Genomic DNA, 24,096 nt, shown 5'->3' on the forward strand with positions numbered 1-24,096 from the left:
TGACTCCAACCTAAGTGTATGTAAACTTCCTACTTCAACTGTAAACTAAAGAAAACAACAAGTATTTTTTATGTATAACTATGGTATAAGGTCTGTGTAATGCACAGTTGGATATCAGTATTTGATATTTGTAATCAGTGCACTAAATCTGCACTAAATAATTTTGTATTGGGCCAGGTTTGGTCTTATAAGTAGTCACTTGGCACAGAGTCTGCTGAGGTTTCAGTAGGTATGTGCTGCCATGACCAGCACTTGAGCTGAGGTTTTTGTATTGGTGTATATCACTGTGGCTGCCCCCATACACAGTGACACACACCATTACAAAAACCCATGTCAAATGCTCCCACAGTATAGGTAATGTATTTATATATATTTGTTTTTAATTTGCAGTCAAAATTTGACGTTTGTCGAAACATCTATATGTGTCACGCCCTGGCCTTAGTTATCTTTATTTTCTTTATTATTTTAGTTAGGTCAGGGTGTGACATAGGGGGATGTTTGTGTGTTTTTGTCTAGTTTAGGGTGTGTGTATTGTTTAGGGGGTTTTGTAGAGTTTATGGGGTTGTGTTTAGTGTAGGTGTTTAGGTAAGTCTATGGTTGCCTGAATTGGTTCTCAATTAGAGACAGCTGTCTATAGTTGTCTCTGATTGAGAGCCATATTTAGGCAGCCATAGGCATTAGGTAGGTTGTGGGTAATTGTCTATGTGTAGTGTTTAGTGTCAGCACTATTTGTTTGTATAGCTTCACGGTCGTTTGTTGTTTTGGTCGTTTGTAAAAGTGTTTGTTTCGTCTTCATTAAAGAAGATGTATTTATATCACGCTGCGCCTTGGTCCTCCTCTCTTTCACCTATAGACGATCGTGACAATATGTGACAAATAATTCTACTTTAAAATGTCAATATGTTACTTTTTTAAGTCCAGCCAATTCCATGTTTTTTCAAATATGATAAAAAAAATCTAGTTTAAAGTAATGAACATAATATTTAAAAAAAATGCGATGTGAGAATGTTTAAGTGCAGACAGAATTCAATGGTTGTTCCAAATATGACATAAAAAGGAAAAGCATGAGACCAGCAAGTTTAAGACTATGGATTGTTTAATCTTAAGATTAAACAGTTGTATTCAACATGGTCATTATATCCAGAATTCATATAAGGCGTATTCAGAACATTCCAGTATGATCCGTCACTTAATACAGAGTCAGGAGAGGTAACCACTTGTGCTGAGGTTTTTGTACTGGTGTATATCATTGTGGCCCCCAGTGTACACAGTGGTACATGCCAGTACAAAAACTCATGCAACATAGTGACACCCTCAATAAAACCATTTGTTATTTTATCTCCAACATTGACACCAAATTTTTACCCCAATAAACTTTCATTAACAATCAACTTTAAAAAATCTATCATAATAGAATTGGAAATCATGTTTATGCATAAACTGGTTTTCCACTTCATACCAACTTTATGTCCAATTCTCATCAATAAATGTTTCTCCTTAATTAACAGATGATAAATATGTTGATAAAACAGTATAATTAAAGATAACTACCTATGAATATATCAAGCATGGTGAACCAAACGTATGAGAAACACACACTACGCTCTTCACCTAGTTTCTGCCCTAATACACACTCTAAGCCCAGCATCAGTGTTAGAGATGGGGAAGGGTTTTTGTCATGGGCTGTATCACTGTGGCCGTTATTCTGCACTGTGATACATCCCTGTACAAAAACCCCTCTCCTGTCTAGACTGGGAATTTACACTGTACTGAGGGCAGCTGTGTGAAACATTAGACATTGATGCCTTTTCTCTCAATATCAAAAGGAAGCATCTGTTGTGTTCTGTACAACATTGTTTCTCAACAATTGATTATGAACAGTATGGTTTCAACGTATTTATGGAGGAAACATAAAAGCGTCTCATCAATCATTGATGTAGCCTACCAACTAACCTCAGATGGATCACTTGACATTGCTATACCTGTATATCAGTAGTTGGCGATATAGAATGTTTGTAAATGATGTTACAGTAGAAGGAATACTCTTTGGACTAAGGCAGTACTTGATATGACTATAATAGGAGACTTGGTATTTGATACCTCCTGTAAATAAATCTATATGTCTGGACAACGTGATAACCATGATTGTTACATCTTAAATGTCAGGATAGACCACCTTTAAAGAGTGCTACTGTATATTTATATGGACAGGCATGTCAGAAAAGTATGAAATCAGAAACATAGGATACAATAGTAGAATAGCAACCAATAGTGGAATGGAGAAAATGAAGATGAGAATTTGACCATTCAAATTCATAGCAGTGAAATGCTCTCCCATATGGGTCCAGAGTGTAGTCAGTGTGCAGACAGTACAACCTGTCAACCCTCATGTCCATGGAGAGGTTTTTGTATTGATGTTTATCACTGTGGCCATTCCCGTACACAGTGACTCACACCATTACAAAAACCCATGTCACATACAGCCACAGAATTTTCTCAGTTAAACTCACTGAAACCTCCAATGTCTCCATGTGGACAATGTATTTTCCAATCCTGTCATTTACAACAACCATTGAAGCTCAATTCAAGCAAATGTTTTGATCACATGATTTACAGCGTACAGAAAATAGTTGTTCCTCAGTGTATGTCAGTATTAAAGTTTTTAATGATGAGATTTCCTTCTCTGAAGAAAGCCTGAAGAGTATGGACATTTGTTTGAGTTGATAATGTCTATAAATGTACAAGCACGTTTAGGTTAGCTGCCTATAGACAATCACCATGTATATGTCTGTGTTCCTTAGGTGTCAGCACTCTCACACTCTGTGCTTAGTAGAGGTGGTAGGTTTTTGTCATGGACTGTATCATTGTGACCCGCTATATGGCACAGTGGTTTAACCCTGTACAAAAACCTCCCCACAACTCTGTGCAGGGCCAAAGATGGAATAAACATGTGCAACTTTTCACAAAAACCATAACATGATCTGTTGATTTTAATGTGATGAACAGTATGTCAAATTATGTTTTACTACTTATTAATAACTATTTTATTAGTTTGGGTTTTCAGCTTTTGCTCTGTCAAGCATTTTCACCATAACAAGGATTAAAGATCCTTGCTGGGCCAGCTTTATAGACAGTGATTAAGTACATTTTTAGTTCTTATTTAAATTTAAAAATACTTTATTTAAAACAAATACATTCTGTTGTCGGAATCCAATAGTTGGAGAAGCTGTTTAAATGTTTTATCTTGTAATTGCATATGAGATGAAGTAGGTAGCCATTTCCACCACAGTGGTTTTTGTTATGGCGTGTAACACTGTGCCCCCGTAGTTATCACGATGACACACACCCATACAAAAACCTCTCCACACACCAGAAACCAGTACATTTATCAGGTACCTTTTATATTTCCCTGGAGTCATCACACATCTCTCTGATTCAATAAATGATCTTATTTTTACCTTGGAAATTTGTCTTTAGCCAGTAGAGTTGATCTTGTCAGATTTTATAATCCAAATGTATATGAAGAAATGCCAATCCGTTCTCACCGGCCGTTGTGTCTGACGGACAGTGTGCACAGATGAGCATGATGAATAATACAAATAAAATACAACTTAGAGTGAGTTATGCAGCATCTCTTTAGGTTGTAAAATAAATGTTCTTTGCACTTCAGGAATATGAATGAGAATTTGTAAGAATGTGGAGTGTTACATATTATGGTACAGTATTGGGACGTCATACTGTAGAACAGTGGTACTCTAAGAAGGGCCAGTGACCCCTAGGTGGGCCACAGAGGTATTGCGTGTGCATATGTGGCGTAGTTTTGACTGGGTGGTTTTGGTGCAACTGCCCCAGCAATTTCAGTCACAGTGCCTCTCGAGCACAATAATAAACAGCAGAGTCCTCTGATCTCAGACTCTTGGCCTCTAAGAACGGGGTGCTTGTAGAGACGTCCTCAGTCAGGATGAACTGGCCTTTCAGGGATTCTGAGTAGTCTGGAGCATCTGTTGAACCAGAGTTAATTCTCCCAATCCACTCCAGAGCTTTGCCTGGTTTCTGCCTAATCCAGTGCATGTAGTAGTCTGTCATATCAAACCCAGAGATTTTACTGGACAATTTAACAGTTTCACCTGAGAAGGTGACTGATCCATCTCATCACAGCAAACTCCTGCAAACATTACGGCAGTCAATCAATAAATTATTAATTCAACAAATGTAACTTTCCTGGTGAAAATGTACTGACTTCATACTCACCCAATATTCATGTTAGTGTAAAAAATAACTGTCACGATCGTCGTATGGTGGAAGAGAGGAGGACCAAAGCGCAGCGTGGTTAGAATACATTCTTCTATTTATTTAAGCGAAAACGAAGAACACTATACAAACTAATCAAAACAAATAAACGACGACCGTGACGCTATAGAAACAATGTGCTAACATGCAACATAGACATAGACATAGACATAGACATAGACATAGACATAGACAATAACCCACGAACTACCCAATGAATATTTCTGCCTAAATATGGTTCCCAATCAGAGACAACGATAGACAGCTGTCTCTAATTGAGAACCAATCTAGGCAACCATAGGCATACATACACCTAGACTAGACACTGCCCCATAAACATACAAAACCCCTAGACAATACAAAACACATATAGTGGGGCAAAAAAGTATTTAGTCAGCCACCAATTGTGCAAGTTCTCCCACTTAAAAATATGAGAGAGGCCTGTAATTTTCATCATAGGTAAACTTCAACTATGACAGACAAAATGAGGAAAAAAAATCCCGAAAATCACATTGTAGGATTTTTAATGAATATATTTGCAAATTATGGTGGAAAATAAGTATTTGGTCACCTACAAACAAGCAAGATTTTCTGGCTCTCACAGACCTGTAACTTCTCGTCTGCCCAGCGCCGTCTGAGTTGTCCGTCTGCCCAGCGCCGCCTGCGCTGCCCGTCTGCCGCCCAGACTTTTTTTTCTCATTTTGTCTGTCATAGTTGAAGTGTACCTATGATGAAAATTACAGGCCTCTCTCATCTTTTTAAGTGGGAGAACTTGCACAATTGGTGGCTGACTAAATACTTTTTTGCCCCACTGTACATCCCCCATGTCACACCCTGACCTAACTAAAATAATAAAGAAAACAAAGATAACTAAGGCCAGGGCGTGACAGTACCTCCGCCCCCCCCAAAGGTGCGGACTCCGTCCGCAAAACCTGACACAGAAGGGGAGGGTCCGGGTGGGCCTTCTTACGGCGGCGGCTCGGGTGCGGGACGTGGACCCCACTCCACCATAGTTAATACCCGCTTTGGTGGCGCCTCTGGAGCGAGGACCCTTACAGCGAGTCCCGGACTAAAGACCATCCTAGAGGGCGCCACTGGACGGAGGGGCAGCTCCGGACGGAGGGGCAGCTCCGGACAGAGGGGCAGCTCCGGACTGAGGGGCAGCTCCGGACTGAGGGGCAGCTCCGGGCTGGCGGGCGGCTCCGGTGGCTCCTGACTGGCGGGCGGCTGTGGCGGCTCTTGACTGGCGGGCGGCTCTGGCGGCTCCTGACTGACGGGCGGATCTGGCGGCTCCTGACTGGCGGGCGGCTCTGGCGGCTCCTGACTGGCGGGCGGCTCTGGCGGCTCCTGACTGACGGGCGGCTCTGGCGGCTCCTGACTGGCGGGCGGCTCTGGCGGCTCCTGACTGACGGGCGGCTCTGGCGGCTCCTGACTGGCGGGCGGCTCTGGCGGCTCCTGACTGGCGGGCGGCTCTGGCAGCTCCTGACTGGCGGGCGGCTCTGGCAGTTCCTGACTGGCGGGCGGCTCTGGCTGCTCCTGACTGGCGGGCGGTTCTGGCGGCTCCTGACTGGCGGGCGGCTCTGGCGGTTCCTGACTGGCGGGCGGCTCTGGCTGCTCCTGACTGGCGGGCGGTTCTGGCGGCTCCTGACTGGCGGGCGGCTCTGGCGGCTCCTGACTGACGGGCGGCTCTAGCGGCTCCTGACTGACGGACGGCTCTAGCGGCTCCTGACTGACGGACGGCTCTAGCGGCTCAGGACAGACGGGCGGCTTTGACGACTCAGGACAGACGGGCGGCTCTGACGGCTCCTGACTGGCGGGCGGCTCTGGCGGCTCCTGACTGGCAGGCGGCTCTGGCGGCTCCTGACTGGCGGGCGGCTCTGGCGGCTCCTGACTGGCGGGCGGCTCTGGCGGCTCCTGACTGGCGGGCGGCTCTGGCGGCTCCTGACTGACGGGCGGATCTGGCGGCTCCTGACTGGCGGGCGGCTCTGGCGGCTCCTGACTGGCGGGCGGCTCTGGCGGCTCCTGACTGACGGGCGGCTCTGGCGGCTCCTGACTGGCGGGCGGCTCTGGCGGCTCCTGACTGACGGGCGGCTCTGGCGGCTCCTGACTGGCGGGCGGCTCTGGAGGCTCCTGACTGGCGGGCGGCTCTGGCAGCTCCTGACTGGCGGGCGGCTCTGGCAGTTCCTGACTGGCGGGCGGCTCTGGCTGCTCCTGACTGGCGGGCGGCTCTGGCGGCTCCTGACTGGCGGGCGGCTCTGGCGGTTCCTGACTGGCGGGCGGCTCTGGCTGCTCCTGACTGGCGGGCGGTTCTGGCGGCTCCTGACTGGCGGGCGGCTCTGGCGGCTCCTGACTGACGGGCGGCTCTAGCGGTTCCTGACTGACGGACGGCTCTAGCGGCTCCTGACTGACGGACGGCTCTAGCGGCTCAGGACAGACGGGCGGCTTTGACGACTCAGGACAGACGGGTGGCTCTGACGGCTCCGGACAGACGGGCGGCTCAGACGGCGCTGGGCAGACGGGCAGCGCAGGCGGCGCTGGGCAGACGGACAACTCAGACGGCGCTGGGCAGACGGCAGACTCTGGCCTGCTGAGGCGCACAGTAGGCCTGGTGCGTGGTGCCGGAACTGGTGGTACCGGGCTGGGAACACGCACCTCAGGGCGAGTGCGGGGAGGAGGAACAGGGCATACTGGACTCTGGAGATGCACAGGAAGCCTGGTGCGTGGTGTTGGCACTGGTGGTACTGGGCTGGGGAGACACACCTCAGGGCGAGTGCTGGGAGCAGGCACAGGACGTACTGGGCTGTGGAGGCATACTGGAGGTCTGGAGTGTAGAGCTGACACAACCCGTCCTGGCTGGATGTTTCTACTTACCCTGCAAATGCAGGGCGCTGGCACAGGATGCACAGGGCTGTGCAGACTCACAGTACGCAGAGCCGGCACAGCATATCCTGGTCCAAGGAGGTACACTGGAGACCAGGAGCGCTGAGCCGGCACTCTCCTACCTGGCTGGATGCCCATTCTAGCCCGGCCAATGCGAGGAGCTGGAATAGAGCGCACCGGGCTAGAATAGCGCACTGGAGACACCGTGCGCATCTCTGCATAACACGGTGCCTGACCAGTTACACGCTCCCCACGGTAAGCACGAGGAGTTGGCTTAGGTCTCCTACCTGACTCAGCCAATCGCCTCGTGTGCCCCCCCCCCCCCCCCCCCCCCCAAAAAAAAATCTTGGGGCTGCCTCTCGGGCTTCCGTGCTTTATATCATCTCTGTTCCTCCATTCTCCTGTATCCCTCCTCGCACTGTTCCATTGAATCCCAGGCGGGCTCCGGCACTCTCCCTGGATCGATCGACCAACTCTCTATTTCCTCCCAGGTTGTTTTCCACTCATCCTTCTCCCGGGTCCATTTTTCCACCAAATGCTGTTCCTCCCTTTCACGCTGCTTGGTCCTTGTTTGGTGGGTTATTCTGTCACGATCGTTGTATGGTGGAAGAGAGGAGGACCAAAGCGCAGCGTGGTTAGAATACATTCTTCTATTTATTTAAGCGAAAACGAAGAACACTATACAAACTAATCAAAACAAATAAAACGACGACCGTGACGCTATAGAAACAATGTGCTAACATGCAACATAGACATAGACATAGACAATAACCCACGAACTACCCAATGAATATGGCTGCCTAAATATGGTTCCCAATCAGAGACAACGATAGACAGCTGTCTCTAATTGAGAACCAATCTAGGCAACCATAGACATACAAACACCTAGACTAGACACTGCCCCATAAACATACAAAACCCCTAGACAATACAAAACACATACATCCCCCATGTCACACCCTGACCTAACTAAAATAATAAAGAAAACAAAAATAACTAAGGCCAGGGCGTGACAATAACAAACCCACAGGTATTCATAATCTGGTTTCTGAAATATCATATAACTAGTAACTATTGTATGAGTTGAATGATGAGTTGGCAACATGCTGCTTTATTTACAGAGGGGGAAGGGAAATACGTTTGCCAAGCTCGCCCTCTGGAGGTTGGCCACAGCTGGTACTGGTCTATTAACCTTATCTCCTGTAGGTTCTACACCTATCACTGAAATTGTCTTACCATTTATTACACAATGCTGCATAGGATATTTTTCCATCTTATCCATTATTTCATTCCATATTCAAAAAAAGTGATATTGAATAGCACTAGAGATCAAATCAAATTTGCCATAACACCTGTAATGTCACACCCTGATCTGTTTCACCTGTCTTTGTGATTGTCTCCACCCCCCTCCAGGTGTCGCCCATCTTCCCCATTATCTCCTGTGTATTTATACCTGTGTTTTCTCACTGTCTGTGCCAGTTAGTCTTGTTTGTTCAAGCCTCCCCAAACTACCCTCGGCCAAGGAGAAGTCCCAGCTTATGGTGCAGCACGTCTTCCGGATCCAACCCTTCGCTGCCTAGGATTGAACAAACAAGATGAAATGTCACAGACAGACAGAAAACACAGGTATAAATACACAGGGGATAATGGGGAAGATGGGCGACACCTGGAGGGGGGGTGGAGACAATCACAAAGACAGGTGAAACAGATCAGGGTGTGACATGAAAATCGTATATGCGACCAATAAACTTTGATTTGATCTCCAGCACTATTCAACATCATTTTCTCAGAATAATACTTACTGTATTATATGTAGCAGAGATGAGGGCCAGTCTATTATTATGGTAAAAAATACTTCCTTCATGGTGTGACTTCAGATTTCCACTAGATGATAATGTTTAGCTGGTGTACAAGAGCTGCTATTCTCAAGCTCCCTGTAGTTAGCAGAAGTAGCCTCATGTGCTGAATACAAGTGTTGCTGTGGACAGCAGCTCTGATGCCTGGCAGCCTGCTAGTCTCCAGTAGCAATTACACACCTAGAAAGTGACCTGTATTGAAGTCAGTGGTTCCCAACATTTTTTTAACGTGGTACACCTTGATGGGATATAAAATTCTGCGGCACATCTAAAACTTCCTTATTGATTTATTTAGTGGTAATAACCTCTCTCATCTGATCCATAATGCAAATAGTTTATTTTCTGTGACAAATGTTTTCTATCGATGAAATAGGGTTTGTTTGAAATATTTTTCAGTTTTTTACTCATGATGGTGAATTTGTGTGTACCCCTTTTAATAAGGGATGACAGTCACTTCAAATGGATTGTGATATGTGTATTGCTGATTTCATTTTGTGTTTTTGTTTTCGTACAAATTTCCCCAGCTTGGGATACTGGAGTGTTGAATTCTGCGAGGGATTTGGGTGCTAACTTCAAAATCTGGTAACTCTTCCGAGAGGTCGCCAGTAGAATAAGGTTAAACTACTGCAATGCTCTACTTTCCGGCTCCCCGGATAAAGCACTAAATAAACTTCAGTTAGTGCTAAATACGGCTGCTAGAATCCTGACTAGAACCCCAAAATTTGATAATATTACTCCAATGCTAGCCTCCCTACACTGGCTTCCTGTTAAGACAAGGGCTGATTTCAAGGTTTTACTGCTAACCTACAAAGCATTACATGGGCTTGCTCCTACCTATCTTTCCGTTTTGGTCCTGCCGTACATACCTACACGTACGCTACGGTCACAAGACGCAGGCCTCCTATTGTCCCTAGAGTTTCTAAGCAAACAGCTGGAGGCAGGGCTTTCTCCTATAGAGCTCCATTTTTATGGAATGGTCTGCCTACCCATGTGAGAGACGCAGACTTGGTCTCAACCTTTAAGTCTTTACTGAAGACTCATCTCTTCAGTAGGTCCTATGATTGAGTGTAGTCTGGCCCAGGAGTGTGAAGGTGAACGGAAAAGCACTGGAGCAACGAACCGCCCTTGCTGTCTCTGCCTGGCCGGTTCCCCTCTCTCCACTGGGATTCTCTGCCTCTAACCCTATTACAGGGGCTGAGTCACTGGCTTACTGGTGCTCTTCCATGCCGTCCCTAGGAGGGGTGCGTCACTTGAGTGGGTTGAGTCACTGACGTGGTCTTCCTGTCTGGGTTGGCGCCCCCCCCCCCCCCCCCTTGGGTTGAGCCGTGAGCCGTGTGCCTTGTCCCAGGATGGTAATATGGTGGTTGAAGATATCCCTCTAGTGGTGTGGGGGCTGTGCTTTGGCAAAGTGGGTGGGGTTATATCCTGCCTGTTTGGCCCTGTTTGGGGGTATCATCGGATGGGGCCACAGTATCTCCTGGCCCCTCCTGTTTCAGCCTCCAGTATTTATGCTGCAGTAGTTTATGTGTCGGGGGGCTAGGGTCAGTCTGTTATATCTGGAGTATTTCTCCTGTCTTATCCGGTGTCCTGTGTGAATTTAAGTATGCTCTCTCTAATTCTCTCTTTCTCTCTTTCATTCTTTCTTTCTTTCTTTCTCTGTCTCTCTCGGAGGACCTGAGCCCTAGGACCATGCTTCAGGACAACCTGGCATGATGACTCCTTGCTGTCCCCAGTCCACCTGGCCGTGCTGCTGCTCCAGTTTCAACTGTTCTGCCTGCGGCTATGGATTCCTGACCTGTTCACCGGACGTGCTACCTGTCCCATACCTGCTGTTATCAACTCTCTAGAGACAGCAGGAGCGGTAGAGATACTCTCAATGATCAGCTATGAAAAGCCAACTGACTCTTACTCCTGAAGTGCTGACTTGTTGCACCCTCGACAACTACTGTGATTATTATTATTTAACCATGCTGGTCATTTATGAACATTTGAACATCTTGGCCATGTTCTGTTATAATCTCCACCCGGCACAGCCAGAAGAGGACTGGCCACCCCTCATAGCCTGGTTCCTCTCTAGGTTTCTTCCTAGGTTTTGGTCTGTCTAGGGACTTTTTCCTAGCCACCGTGCTTCTACACCTGCATTGCTTGCTGTTTGGGGTTTTAGGCTGGGTTTCTGTACAGCACTTTGAAATATCAGCTGATGTAAGAAGGGCTATATAAATACATTTGATTTGATAAGGGAGTATGGACTAATTTAGAAAATGTTTTTTAACAATATAACAATGTAACAATATGTTATTGTGCTTTTTGACATTAGTCGTAGAGATGTTATTTAGAAATGGTTAATGTAATTATGCGTCATATAGTCAATGCTTGTCTGGATTTCCGAAACAGAAATGAAATGTACTAAACTGTTGTTTTTATCTGTACTTTTTTGAGGTTATCATGGAAGATGACGTCAGATCGTGTCTTAACGCATGGTAGGAATAATTTGACCACAAATAGAGTGTGTAAACCTCAAAACCCTCCCTAACCGGCTGAAGAAAGAGCGACAAAGGCGTGCAATGAGAGACAGTGACTTTTACCACTTGTTACGCACGCCTCTGTGAAGAGGGAAAGCAACACCCTGCTGCAACTCAACTCCCCGCGAAGTGAAATAGGTATGGGACTGTAGGTGCGAGAAAGGACGACAAAAGGCAGAATTGACCGTTTACTAGGATTTTATTCCTTTACATGGTAATATGGGGAAAAGGGGCTGGACGGAACCAAAGCAAAGAAAGTAAATATCAAACCTCCCCCTCTCCTATCTAACCTGCCTACCCACTACTTACCTAACTTAGCACCACCTGGTGCACTAACCAAAATACAGGGGGTGGTCCGCCCAGGTCTTACCTAGTGCACCTAGACAGTGAATATACTACGGGTATATGTATGCCCACGGGCCTCTTGCCTAAGCACTCCCTAGGTGCCTTCCCCTTCCCCCCTGGGAACAAATGAAACAGAATATCAAACAATATCTCAAACAAACTAAGAAACAAAAGACATCAAATAAGCTCTATCTGAGCAACATTCTCACACAGAACATACCAACTGCTCCCAGCAACAACTAACACAGTACATACCAACGACCAACATGCTATAACCCTCAGCCATCAACCTCCTCTCTCAGCAATGATCTATATAACATTCAATCTCTCCAGCAATGATCTCAGCCTACAATGATCTAAGCCGGCCAATGATCTAAGCCTGCCAATGATCTAGGCCTGCCTATGATCTCTCCCTTCTGAACAACAGAACACTGGCTTTATTAGCTTCAGAAGACATTGGTAATTAGAGACAGCTGCGTCTTGACGAGGGGGCGGGGCCGTAGTGCTGAGAGCGCGTGTGGAGTGAGCGTGGAGTAAAGAGAATGGCTCAGGTGAGAGACTTGTGTATGAGGGAGAAACGGAAGTATCTAATTGGATATTAAAATCGGGACATTATATAGGGCCATGAAATGTGACAGGCAAATGTTACGTTACATTGTGCAGTTGGGAAAATGAACTGTAAACAATATCTGGAGAAGACATGCTAGAATGATAAGTGCCGGGTGAAGGAAAGGGGGGGGGGGGGGGGGGTGGTATACAACCTCCTAATTATTTAGACTAAGAATGCATTGAGATACTGATCTTTCGTTACCAGGCCACTCGTGACAGGAAAACAGGGTCAAAGGGAAGCTGTAATGAGAAGAGTTATGACCAGCAATAAAAGGTTGTTTATAAATGTATGTTCTAACAGGGATGATGTGTGCTAAATTGAGAAGCTGGAATTCAAGTCCTAGACTCAAAGAAAGCACTAACGACTGTCATTCTAAATTTGGGTTGTATCATTTGTAAAATGTTTTATTTGTGATTGGGATACAGCGAGAGAGAATTGCTACAGAACGATGAGGGGTGGGGGCGCTGCTAAAATTGATTTGGCCGAGAGAGTCTCCAGAAACCTTACCTCTAAGTGTCATCCTGAGGGGAGGTGGTTTGTTAGGGGAATCACTGAAGGATAGCTTGGGATGACCATGAAAGTTTTTTGTTCTCTTTTGCTTTACCCTGTATTCAGAATTTTTATGTTACATCGCATCAATGGGTGGTGCTGAGTTATTAAACATATACTTTTTTTCTCTTTCCTTTTCAACTCAATATGTTTTTAGGTTTCGTGGAACATAATGGTGTTCATTGTTCGAGAGGGAATGATGTATATTGACTAACTGATGTGAGAATGTGTTAGTATGTTTCTAACTGCAGAAAATGCATTAGGAATAGTATCGTGTGTTATGGGTTAGATGTAATGATAGAGGAGTATCATTCCCAGAGACTGTATACTGTTACAGGAGATAGCTCATAGGCGAGGGAGGACACCTAACTGTACACAATATGGGGATTTAGTTGAATATTACACATACCTAGATCATGGTGAGAGTAGAAGAGATATTGGTGGCATTTCAGACACTATGGTAAACTTTCAGGACACCTGTGACTCAGAGTTTTGTTAGGTTGGATATTATTCCCAACTCATTAATTTTCCTCCAATTTCTAACAGCCGGCGAGCATTTGACAGATTACATGCAGGAGTTATTCTCACGGCAGTCCCTGTAGGGACCGTAACTGAAGGAGCAGTACTAGTAGCGAAGGATGCTATATTGATAGCATGGAATTGGACTACTGCGCAAATTAGGGGTATTGTGAGACTATTGTCATGGGCCATGTTGGTAGTAGCAGGGGTTACTTTAGTAGCATTGTTGGAATATCAGTTTGAGGACTCATGCCACATGAATTGGTAACAGATAACTGGGGGACCAATGGGAGGACAGGGGATGTGATTATTCAAATGTCACAAATTTGTGATCTTGACATAGGTGGAGAATTTATGTTGTCAGGAAATGACCCATGTGTTGCAGTGTGTATATCCTCAGGTGAAAGCAGAGATAACCAAAGGCACGGGCTGAATTCTGGAGATTGAGTGTACATCAAGAGACACCAGGCGGGGGTGTTGGGAAAGCGTTGGTTCGGGCCACACACACTACTCCTTACAGTACCTGCAGCGGGAAAAATCATCATGTCTCTCCTTGGGGGGTGCATAGTTCTCATGGGAAGTGAGGTCCAACTGCATAATGGGTGAGTGAAGACACCATGACAGAGGAAGCAGAGCGAGAGAGAGAGAGAGAGAGAGACTAGATTCCACTGTAAGACATGCAGATGGGTTGGGTCTGGGAGCAACTTTAAACATCATAGTTGAGGTTAGCTGCTTTATTGATTAATGCATCATATGATAGAGGATAGAGGGCTCATTGTACTCTGAACAAAATGTTGAAGGCATTGATGTGAAAGCATATACAGTGCTGAGTTACCTCAAGAGGATGTAATGTTGATTAGGGATATCCACTTGCATATCAGGTGACATGCCTATCAGGTGAAACGGAGGAGATGGGGAACAAAGTGAAAATGACATGACTTGGGAACACCTCCCGGGACCTGGGGCTGAAAGAGGAAGACTGGGCGAAAGCATGAGGAAGCATTTTTAGAGCTTTCATTTTTGTGGAACCCAGCAGGAAAGCATCCTGGAGGCATAGAGTCAGGTGAAGAGAGAGTGGGAATTGTCATGGTCTCAGACTTTGGTTTTCATGCGTATTTAATAACTTATCACATTGTTAATACTGGTATGTTTTGTGTGTCTTTTTGTTGCTTTCCATGTCTTATTATATTACTCTCTGAGGAACCAGAAGGAGAAAGTGGAGAAACAGAAAGCGTTCCAGCTGACATGGAACAAGACAGCAGATTCAGCTGGAATGGCATTTTGTTGCGTGATGAGAGATGTAAATAAAATTGTGTATGATGTGATTATAGAACAGAGGCCATGAGTCTCTGAGTTTGTAAACCTCACGGTGAATGTTTGTTTTCATTGTTTGTTCCATTTGTTCATTTTTTAATTCATGTTTTGTTATCATTGTTTGTTCATTCATAATAATTTGTTAGTTTTTTTAATTCATGTTTGATTGTCCTTTATTAGTAATTTCCAAGTTTATATAAATTGAACATTAGGTTCAAAAGGAGGGACTGTTGGATTCTAAACTTTGAACATTGAGATATTAACCTCTCTAGGGTACGTGAGACGGTAGCGTCCCACCTCTTCAACAGCCAGTGAAACTGCAGGGCGCCAAATTCAAAACAACAGAAATCCCATAATTAAAATTCCTCAAACATACATGTATTTTACACCATTTTAAAGATACACTTGTTGTAAATCCAGCCACAGTGTCCGATTTCAAAAAGGCTTTACGACGAAAGCAAACCAAACGATTCTGTTAGGTGAGTGCCTATTCACAGAATAACACAGGCATTTTTCCAGCCAAAGAGAGGATTCACAAAAATCAGAAATAATGATAAAATGATTCACTAACCTTTGATGATCTTCATCAGATGACACTCATAGTGTCACGCCCTGACCGTAGAGAGCTTTTTATGTCTCTATTTTGGTTTGGTCAGGGTGTGATTTGGGTGGGCATTCAATGTTCTTTTTCTATGTTTTCTATTTCTTTGTGTTTGGCCGGGTGTGGTTCTCAATCAGAGGCAGCTGTCTATCGTTGTCTCTGATTGAGAACCATATTTAGGTAGCTTTTCCCCATCTATGCTTTGTGGGTAATTATTTTCTGTTTAGTGTTTTGCACCTTACAGGACTGTTTCAGTTTCATTTATTCTCTTGATATTTTGTTATAGTGTTCAGTTCAATAAATAAACATGAACACTTACGCTGCGCTTTGGTCCGACTGCTCTTCTTCAGACGACGAAAACCGTTACACATAGGACTTCATGTTACACAATACATGTATGTTTTGTTCGGTAAAGTTCATATTTATATCCAAAAATCTGAGTTTACATTGGCGCGTTACGTTCAGAAGTTCCAAAACATCCGGTAAATTTTGCAGAGAGACACATCCATTTACAGAAATACTCATTATAAATGTTGATGAAAATACAGGTATTAAACATGGAATTTTAGATGCACTTCTCCTTAACTTCTCTAGGGTAGGGGGCAGCATTCGGAATTGTGGATGAAATGCATGCCCAAATTAAACTGCCTGCTTCTCGGGCCCAGAAGATATGATATGCATATAACTGGTAGATTTGGATAGAAAACACTCTAAAGTTTCCAAAACTGTTAAAATAGTGTCTGTGAGTATAACAGAACTGATTTGGCAAGCAAAAACCTGAGAAAAATCCATTCAGGAAGTAGTTTTTTGTTGTTGGTTTTGTAGTTTTCTATTGAATGCCATTACAGTATCCATTGATTTAGGACTCAAATTGCAGTTTCTATGCCTTCCACTAGATATCAACAGTCTTTAGAAATTGTTTCAGGCTTGTATTCTGAAAAATGAGGAAGTAAGAGCAGTCTGAATGAGTGGACCCTAAAGTGTCATAGAGCTTTTTCATGCGCGAGACCGAGAGAGTGCCTTTCTTGTTTACCTTTTAAATTGACGACGTTATTGTCCGGTTGAAATATTATCGATTATTTAGGCTAAAAACAACCTGAGGATTGAATATAAACATCGTTTGAGATTACGGATACAATTTGGATTTTGTCTGCCTGTTTTGACTGCGTTTGAGCCTGTGGATTACTGAAGAAAACGCGCAAACAAAACTGAGGTTTTTGGATATAAAGAGACTTTATCGAACAAAAGGAACATTTATTGAGTAAATTAATGTCTGCTGAGTGCAACCATATGAAGATCATCAAAGGTAAGGGATTAATTTGATCTCTATTTCTGACTTGTGTAACTGTTCTACTTGGCTGGTTACTGTTTGTAATGATTTGTCTGCTGGGCTATGTTCTCAAATAATCGTAAGGTATGCTTTCGCCGTAAAGCATTTTAAAATCTGACACCGTGGTTGGATTCACAAGAAGTTCATCTTTAAACCTATGTAAAATATGTTTTGTTTTCTGAATTTTTATAATGAGTATTTCTGTATTTGAATTTGGCACCCAGCAGTTTCACTGGCTGTTGAAGAGGTGGGACGCTAACGTCTCACGTACCCAAGAGAGGTTAATGCAACCGCTGTGTCAGATTTCAAAAAAGCTTTACGGAAAAAGCAAACCATGCAATAATCTGAGTCGGCGCTCAGAGCCCAATCAAGACACAAATATATCCTCCATATTGTGCAGTCAACAGAAGTCAGAAGTAACATTATAAACATTTACTTACCTTCATCAGAATGCACTCCCAGGAATCCCAGTTCCACAATAAATGTTTGTTTTGTTCGATAATGTCCATCATTTATGTCCAAATACCTCCTTGTTGTTCTAGTGTTCAGTACACTTTCCAAACTCACGACGCGCGGGCAAGTCCAGCGGAAAGTACGGACGAAAAGTTAAAAAAGTTATATTACAGTCCGTAAAAACATGACAAACGAAGTATTGAATACATTTTTAGGATGTTTTTGACATAATTCTTCAATAATGTTCCAACCGGAGAATTCCTTTGTCTTCAGAAGTGCGATGGAACAGAGCTCACTCGCACATGAACGCGCATGGTCAGCACATGTTCAGGTCATGGTAGACCTTACTCAATCCCCTCTCATTCGGCCCCACTTCACAGTAGAAACATCAGACAAGGTTCTAAAGACTGTTGACATCTAGTGGAAGCCTTAGGAAGTGCAACATTACCAATATCCCACTGTATCTTCAATAGGAGCTGAGTTGAAAATCGACCAACCTCAGATTTCCCACTTCTTGGTTGGATAATTTTCTCAGGTTTTTGCCTGCCATATGAGTTCTGTTATACTCACAGACATCATTCAAACAGTTTTAGAAACTTCAGAGTGTTTTCTATCCAAATATACTAATAATATGCATATTCTAGCTTTTATGGCTTTGTAGCAGGCCGTTTACTCTGGGCATGCTTTTCATCCGGAAGTGAAAATACTGCCCTCTACCCCAAATAAGTTAAAGACATGATAGATCAGACGCATAGTATATAAAGGAATGAGATCTGTAGAAAGACAGAGTGGCTGTGGAATGTGCTGGATGGACGGGAAGGAGATCACAGGATTGCTATAGGGGAGCGGATGGACATCTGTGGATTAGGCGAAGGAGGGGTTGAGGTCAGGAGGTCAGGTCAGATCCCCTGAAGGGAGTAATAAGGGTTTATTACCCTATTACCCTCTTCCTGTGGAACTATAAGATGTAAGGATTGGAGAGAAGGAGTGTCTAAAGTGGGATATATATACAGTTGAAGTCGGAAGTTTACATACACTTTAGCCAAATACATTTAAACTCAGTTTTTCACAATTCCTGACATTTACTCCTCGTAAAAAGTCTCTGTTTTAGGTCAGTTAGGATCACCACTTTATTTTAAGAATGTGAAATGTCAGAATAATAGTATAGATAATGACTTATTTCAGCTTTTTTTTCTTTCATCACAATCCCAGTGGGTCAGAGGTTTACATGCACTCAATTAGTATTTGGTAGCATTGCCTTTAAATTGTTTAACTTGTTTCGGGTATCCTTCCACAAGGTTCCCACAATAGGTTGGGTGAATTTTGGCCCATTCCTCCTGACAGAGCTGGTGTAACTGAGTCAGGTTTGTAGGCCTCCTTGCTCTCACACGCTTTTTTAGTTCTACCCACAAATGTTATATGGGATTGAGGTCAGGGCTTTGTGATGGCCACTTCAATACCTTGATTTTGTTGTGCTTATTAAGCCATTTTGCCACAACTTTGAAAGTATGCTTGGGGTCATTGTCCATTTGGAAGACCCATTTGCGACCAAGCTTTAACAAGACGTTAATCTTTAAGCCGATGTATAACACTTGTATTTTTTATGAATGTTTATTATGACTATTTCTGTATTTTGAATTTGGCGCTCTGCAATTTCACCGGATGTTGTCGAGGTGGGTCGCTAGCGGAACACCTGCGCCAGAAAGGTTAACTTCTGACTGATGACTCATTCTTCTTCATTTTTCAGAAAACAAGCCTGAAACAATGTCTAAAGACTGTTGACATCTAGTGGAAGCCATAGGAACTGCAATCTGGGTCCTAACCCATTAGATACTCTATAGGCATTCAATTGAAAACTACCCACATCAAAAAATATGCAACCTAAAATCTCCGGTCAGTCCACCATCACGGATGTTACCATTGCATATTTTCTCATTGCTGATATAGAACTCCACGCATCAGCAAGGAAGTCCATTCTTTCTTTGTATTTTCACCCTATGAAATATTCTTCCTGAGGAGCACCTTCCCAATGGGCCTCGTAGCCCGTGAACAAGCTATACCCCTTTGAGCTAACTCTCAGTTCAGGACACACCACCTTGCGAAACACATGCCAGTCTTCAATCCTGTAGTCCACTCCTAAGGTCTGGTCTGTGTATTCTTCTCCTTTTGCTAGGGTATAGAGTTTCACTCTACAGGCAGGGTAATCAAACATATACCCCCATAGATGTCCATTATACAACAACACTTGATCTTTCAGCACCGTTACGGGAGGTATTTGGGTTCTATACAAATTTATTAAATGCTTTTTTAGCGCATCGTATATTGCTGATTTATACTCATCCCTTTCTCTATGTTTTAACCGTGGTCCTGGTTTCGATGTTAAGGTCGTCACGAGCGTGTCAGTACTTAACAAATCCATGTTTTATTTCTATCTTCAGAGTCTTCTGTGGTTTATCTCTCTTGAGGTTTCTTTTCTCTCGTAGTGTTCACAGCTCTTACTTATACTGAGGCATACCGACCCCCAGAAATGACTGTTTCATATACACGATCCCCAAACAGCAGATCCATAAGTTCACTAGAACATTTCACAACTCTTTCAAATATTCAAACAAATTCCACAGTTCAACAAGGTCACTACACACCAATCACCGGGACAGCTTTATTGCAAACACAGGCCTTACCCAAAACAGCTGCACTATCAGGTTACATAAGCACGATAGCGATAGCGTGAGAACTTCCGGTAGCATGAGAAGATCCGGACAGGATGTACCTAAATGGGCATAACCACGTGACACGTAAAATAGGTCCTCAATCACTTTCGGACACAAGCCGTCTATTATAATTCTTCTTAAGTCAATCATTTTATTTTGTTACATTGTTTGCAAACTGATATGTGACAAGTATTAATTCTAACATAACATGCTAGCTGGTGCTCAAAATGGATGGGGCTCAGGATCTTGTCTCGGCATCTCTTTGCATTCAAATTGCCATCGATAAAATGCAATTGTGTTTGTTGTCCATAGCTTATGTCTCCCTATACCATAACCCCACCGCCACCATGGGGCACTCTGTTCACAACATTGACATCAGCAAACCTCTCGGCCACAGCGCGCCATATACGTGGTCTGTGGTCTGTGGTAGTGAGGCTGGTGGACTTACTACCAAATTCTCGAAAACAACGTTGGAGGCCGGCTTATGGTATAGAACTGAATTCTCTGGCAACGGCTCTGGTGGCTCTCATTCCTGGCTCTCAACGGCTCTCATTCCTGCAGTCAGCACGCCAATTGCACGCTCCCTCATACTTGAGACATCTGTGTCATTGTGTTGTGTGAAAAAACAGCACATTTTAGAGTGGTCTTTTACTGTCCCCAGCACAATGTGCATCTGTGTAATGATCATGGTGTTTAATCAGCTTCTTGATATGCCACACCTGGATTATCTTGGCAAAGTAGAAATGCTCACTAAAAGGAATGTAAACAAATTTCTGCACACAATTTGAGAGAAATAAGCTTTTTGTGCTTATGGAACCTTTCGGGAATCTTTTATTTCAGCTCATGCAACATGGGACCAACACTTTACATTTTGCGTTTATATTTTTGTTCAGTATACAGGATATATCCACACAAAAGCTATATAGTAAAATATTTTTTTTCTGAATACACATCTCTGCTGTTTTAGTGTCTCGCTGTCAGGTCTCCCTAAATACCCCTCTCCCCTCCATCTCTCTATGTCAATGCAAACCCTCCCTCTGACCCTTTCAGTACTTAAACAGGGTCTGTCTTTAGAGGCACTCAGAGTCCTGGAGAGTAGAGAAGAGCAACTCCCACCAGTTCAGCCTCAACATAAACCATGTTCCCTGCATCTTTACTGCTGCTGCTGGCAGCTGCCTCTTGTGAGTCTCTCTGGATTTGGGGGATAAACATGCCAATTAACATTGGCTTTAGTCAAATTAAAACTTGTGTTTAATGCTATTTGGAATGACTAACATTAATGTTTTTCTGTTTTATTTTCTCAGGTGTTCACTGTGAAGAACTCACTCAGCCAGCCTCTATGACTGTCCAGCCAGGTCAATCACTGACCATCTCCTGTAAGGTATCATATTCTGTAGGTAGCTATTATACAGCTTGGATCCGACAACCTGCAGGGAAAACACTGGAGTGGATTGGAATGAAATATACTGGAGGAACACACCACAAAGACTCCCTGAAAAATAAGTTCAGCCTCACGGTAGACTCCTCCAGCAATACTGTGACTTTAACAGGACTGAGTCTGCAGACTGAAGACACAGCTGTGTATTATTGTGCTCGCTCCCCACAGTGATACAAACCAGCACCAGACCTGTACTAAAACTCACTCACCCCTTAAACAGTAGGAGTTATATGTATCTACCAGGAGTGGGCAATATTAACCTTAATAAAATTAAAGCCAAATCCCCTCATGGAATGATGAATTTAGTTTATATAGTTTATACTAGTTTGATATGATAGTAAATTATGAGTGTAGACAAATATATGTATGCACAATATAGTCTAAAGCTCCAAGCTGTTATTTCTACATAATATAACATGTAAAAACAAGTTCCAAACTCTGAAAGAGTACATGTTAGTCATTTAGCAGACGCTCTAATCCAGAGCGATTTACAGTAGCAAATAGAGTTAAGTGCCTTGCTCAAGGGCATATCGACAAACTTTTCACCCAGTCGGCTCAAGGATTCAAAGCAGCAAACTTTCGGTTACTGGCCCAACGCTCTTAACCGCTAGGCTACCTGCTGTTCACTGTGATAGTAAACATGGAGCTCATTGTCTCAAAGGTATGAAAAATGGTTTTCCATAAAAAATACACATCCTTCATTGTTGACCCTCTTAGTCAAAACATAAGTGCTTCACTATGCCCACTGCTACAGTATAGCCCCCCATATCTTTATATCAATGCAAACCCACCCTCTGGCCATTTCCCTACTTAAACAATGTCTAAAAAGACAAGAGCATCTCCCACCAGTTCAGCTTCAACACAAACCATGTTCCTTCCATGTCTGCTGCTGCAAATTTTATTGGTCACGTACACTTGTTTAGAAGATGTTTTTGCGAATATAGAGAAATGCTTGGGTTTCTTGCTCCAACAGTGCAGTAATATCCAACAATTCAAACCAATACACAATATACACAAACCTAAACATAAAATAATGGAATGAAGGAGTATATAAATAATAGGACGAGCAATGTCGGAGTGGCATAGAATAGAATACAATATATAAATTGTTTTTTAGTCTCTCGGTCCCAGCTTTGATGCACCTGTATTGACCTCGCCTTCAACAGGCAGTGGCTCGGGTGGTTGTTGTCCTTGATCTTCTTGGCCTTCCTGTGCTGTAGGTGTCCTGGAGGGCAGGTAGTTTGCCCCCAGTGATGCATTGGGTGGACCACACCACCCTCTGGAGAGCTCTGCGGTTGAGGGCGGTGCAGTTGCCGTACCAGGCGGTGATACAGCCCAACAGAATGCTCTCAATTGTACATCTGTAGAAGTTTGTGAGGGTTTTAGGTGCCAAACCAAATTTCTTCAGCCTCCTGCGATTGAAGAGGCGCTGTTGCGCCTTCTTCACCACACTGTCTGTGTGGGTGGACCATTTCAGATCGTCAGTGATGTGTACGCCGAGGAACTTGAAGCTTTCCACCTGCTCCACTGTGGCTTCCCTTACCGAAGAAAACTGGCTTCTGGCTGTAATGAATACGATGGGAGACAGAGTGCTGGTTTCAAGCGCAGGCCGCAGCAGGTGTTTATTAGCAAAGGACCACAGGAGGAGGCAGGTTGCTGGGTCCAGGGACAGGCATAAGGTCAAACACAGGGACTCCAAAAAGGTAACAGTACAGGCAGGGAAAAGGTTAATAACGTAGTCCGGGAGATCAGGCAAGAGGTTGACGACAGGAAATCTGATAGGCAAAAGTACAGGCAGGGAATAGGCAAAAAGGCTTTGAATAGTGAGGATGGCCAAAAACTACGATACACAGGAAAACTAATACGGAAATAAACAGCGCTCCGACTAAACCGTGTAACAAAACAAACAATTCCTCACAATGATGGGGTTCAAAGAACTGAACTAAAGAGTGTGTGTAAATGACATACAGGTGTGTGAACAGGTGATCAGAATTCAGGTGACTGGGATCTGGAGAGTGAGCTGCGTTCAGGGGATCTACAGTTGAAGTCGAAAGTTTACATACACTTAGGTTGGAGTCATTAAAACTCGTTTTTCAACCACTCCACAAATTTCTTGTTAACAAACTATAGTTTTGGAAAGTCGGTTAGGACATCTACTTTGTGCATGACACAAGTCATTTTTCCAACAATTGTCTACAGACAGAATATTTCACTTATAATTCACTGTATCACAATTCCAGTGGGTTAGAAGTTGACATACACTAAGTTGACTGGCCTTTAAACAGCTTGGAAAATTCCAGAAAATGATGTCATGGCGTTAGAAGCTTCTGAAAGGGTAATTGACATCATTTGAGTCAATTGGAGGTGTACCTGTGGATGTATTTCAAGGCCTACCTTCAAACTCAGTGCCTTTTTGCTTGACATAAAGAGAAAATCAAAAGAAATCAGCCAAGACCTCAGAAAAAAAATTGTAGAACTCCTAAAGTCTGGTTCATCCTTGGGAGCAATTCCCAAATGCCTGAAGGTACCACGTTCATCTGTACAAACAATATACACAAGTATAAACACCATGGGACCATGCAGCCGTCATACCGCTCAGGAAGGAGACGTGTTCTGGCAACTAGAGATGAACGTACTTTGGTGCGAAAATTGCAAATCAATCCCAGAACAACAGCAAA

The 24,096-nt window shown here is 43.7% G+C and overlaps 1 gene segment (V, D, J or C); it reads right to left on the reverse strand.

Annotated features, from left to right (window-relative positions):
• LOC120034132 overlaps window positions 1-24,096 on the reverse strand; it is a 73,879-nt gene that overhangs the window by 47,009 nt on the left and 2,774 nt on the right. Inside the window, 1 exon segment of the C gene segment in view lies at window positions 7,884-7,890. Within this exon segment, the coding sequence occupies window positions 7,884-7,890 (7 nt within the window).

Source organism: Salvelinus namaycush, chromosome 41, assembly GCF_016432855.1.
Source record: "Salvelinus namaycush isolate Seneca chromosome 41, SaNama_1.0, whole genome shotgun sequence".
Classification (NCBI taxonomy): domain Eukaryota; kingdom Metazoa; phylum Chordata; class Actinopteri; order Salmoniformes; family Salmonidae; genus Salvelinus; species Salvelinus namaycush.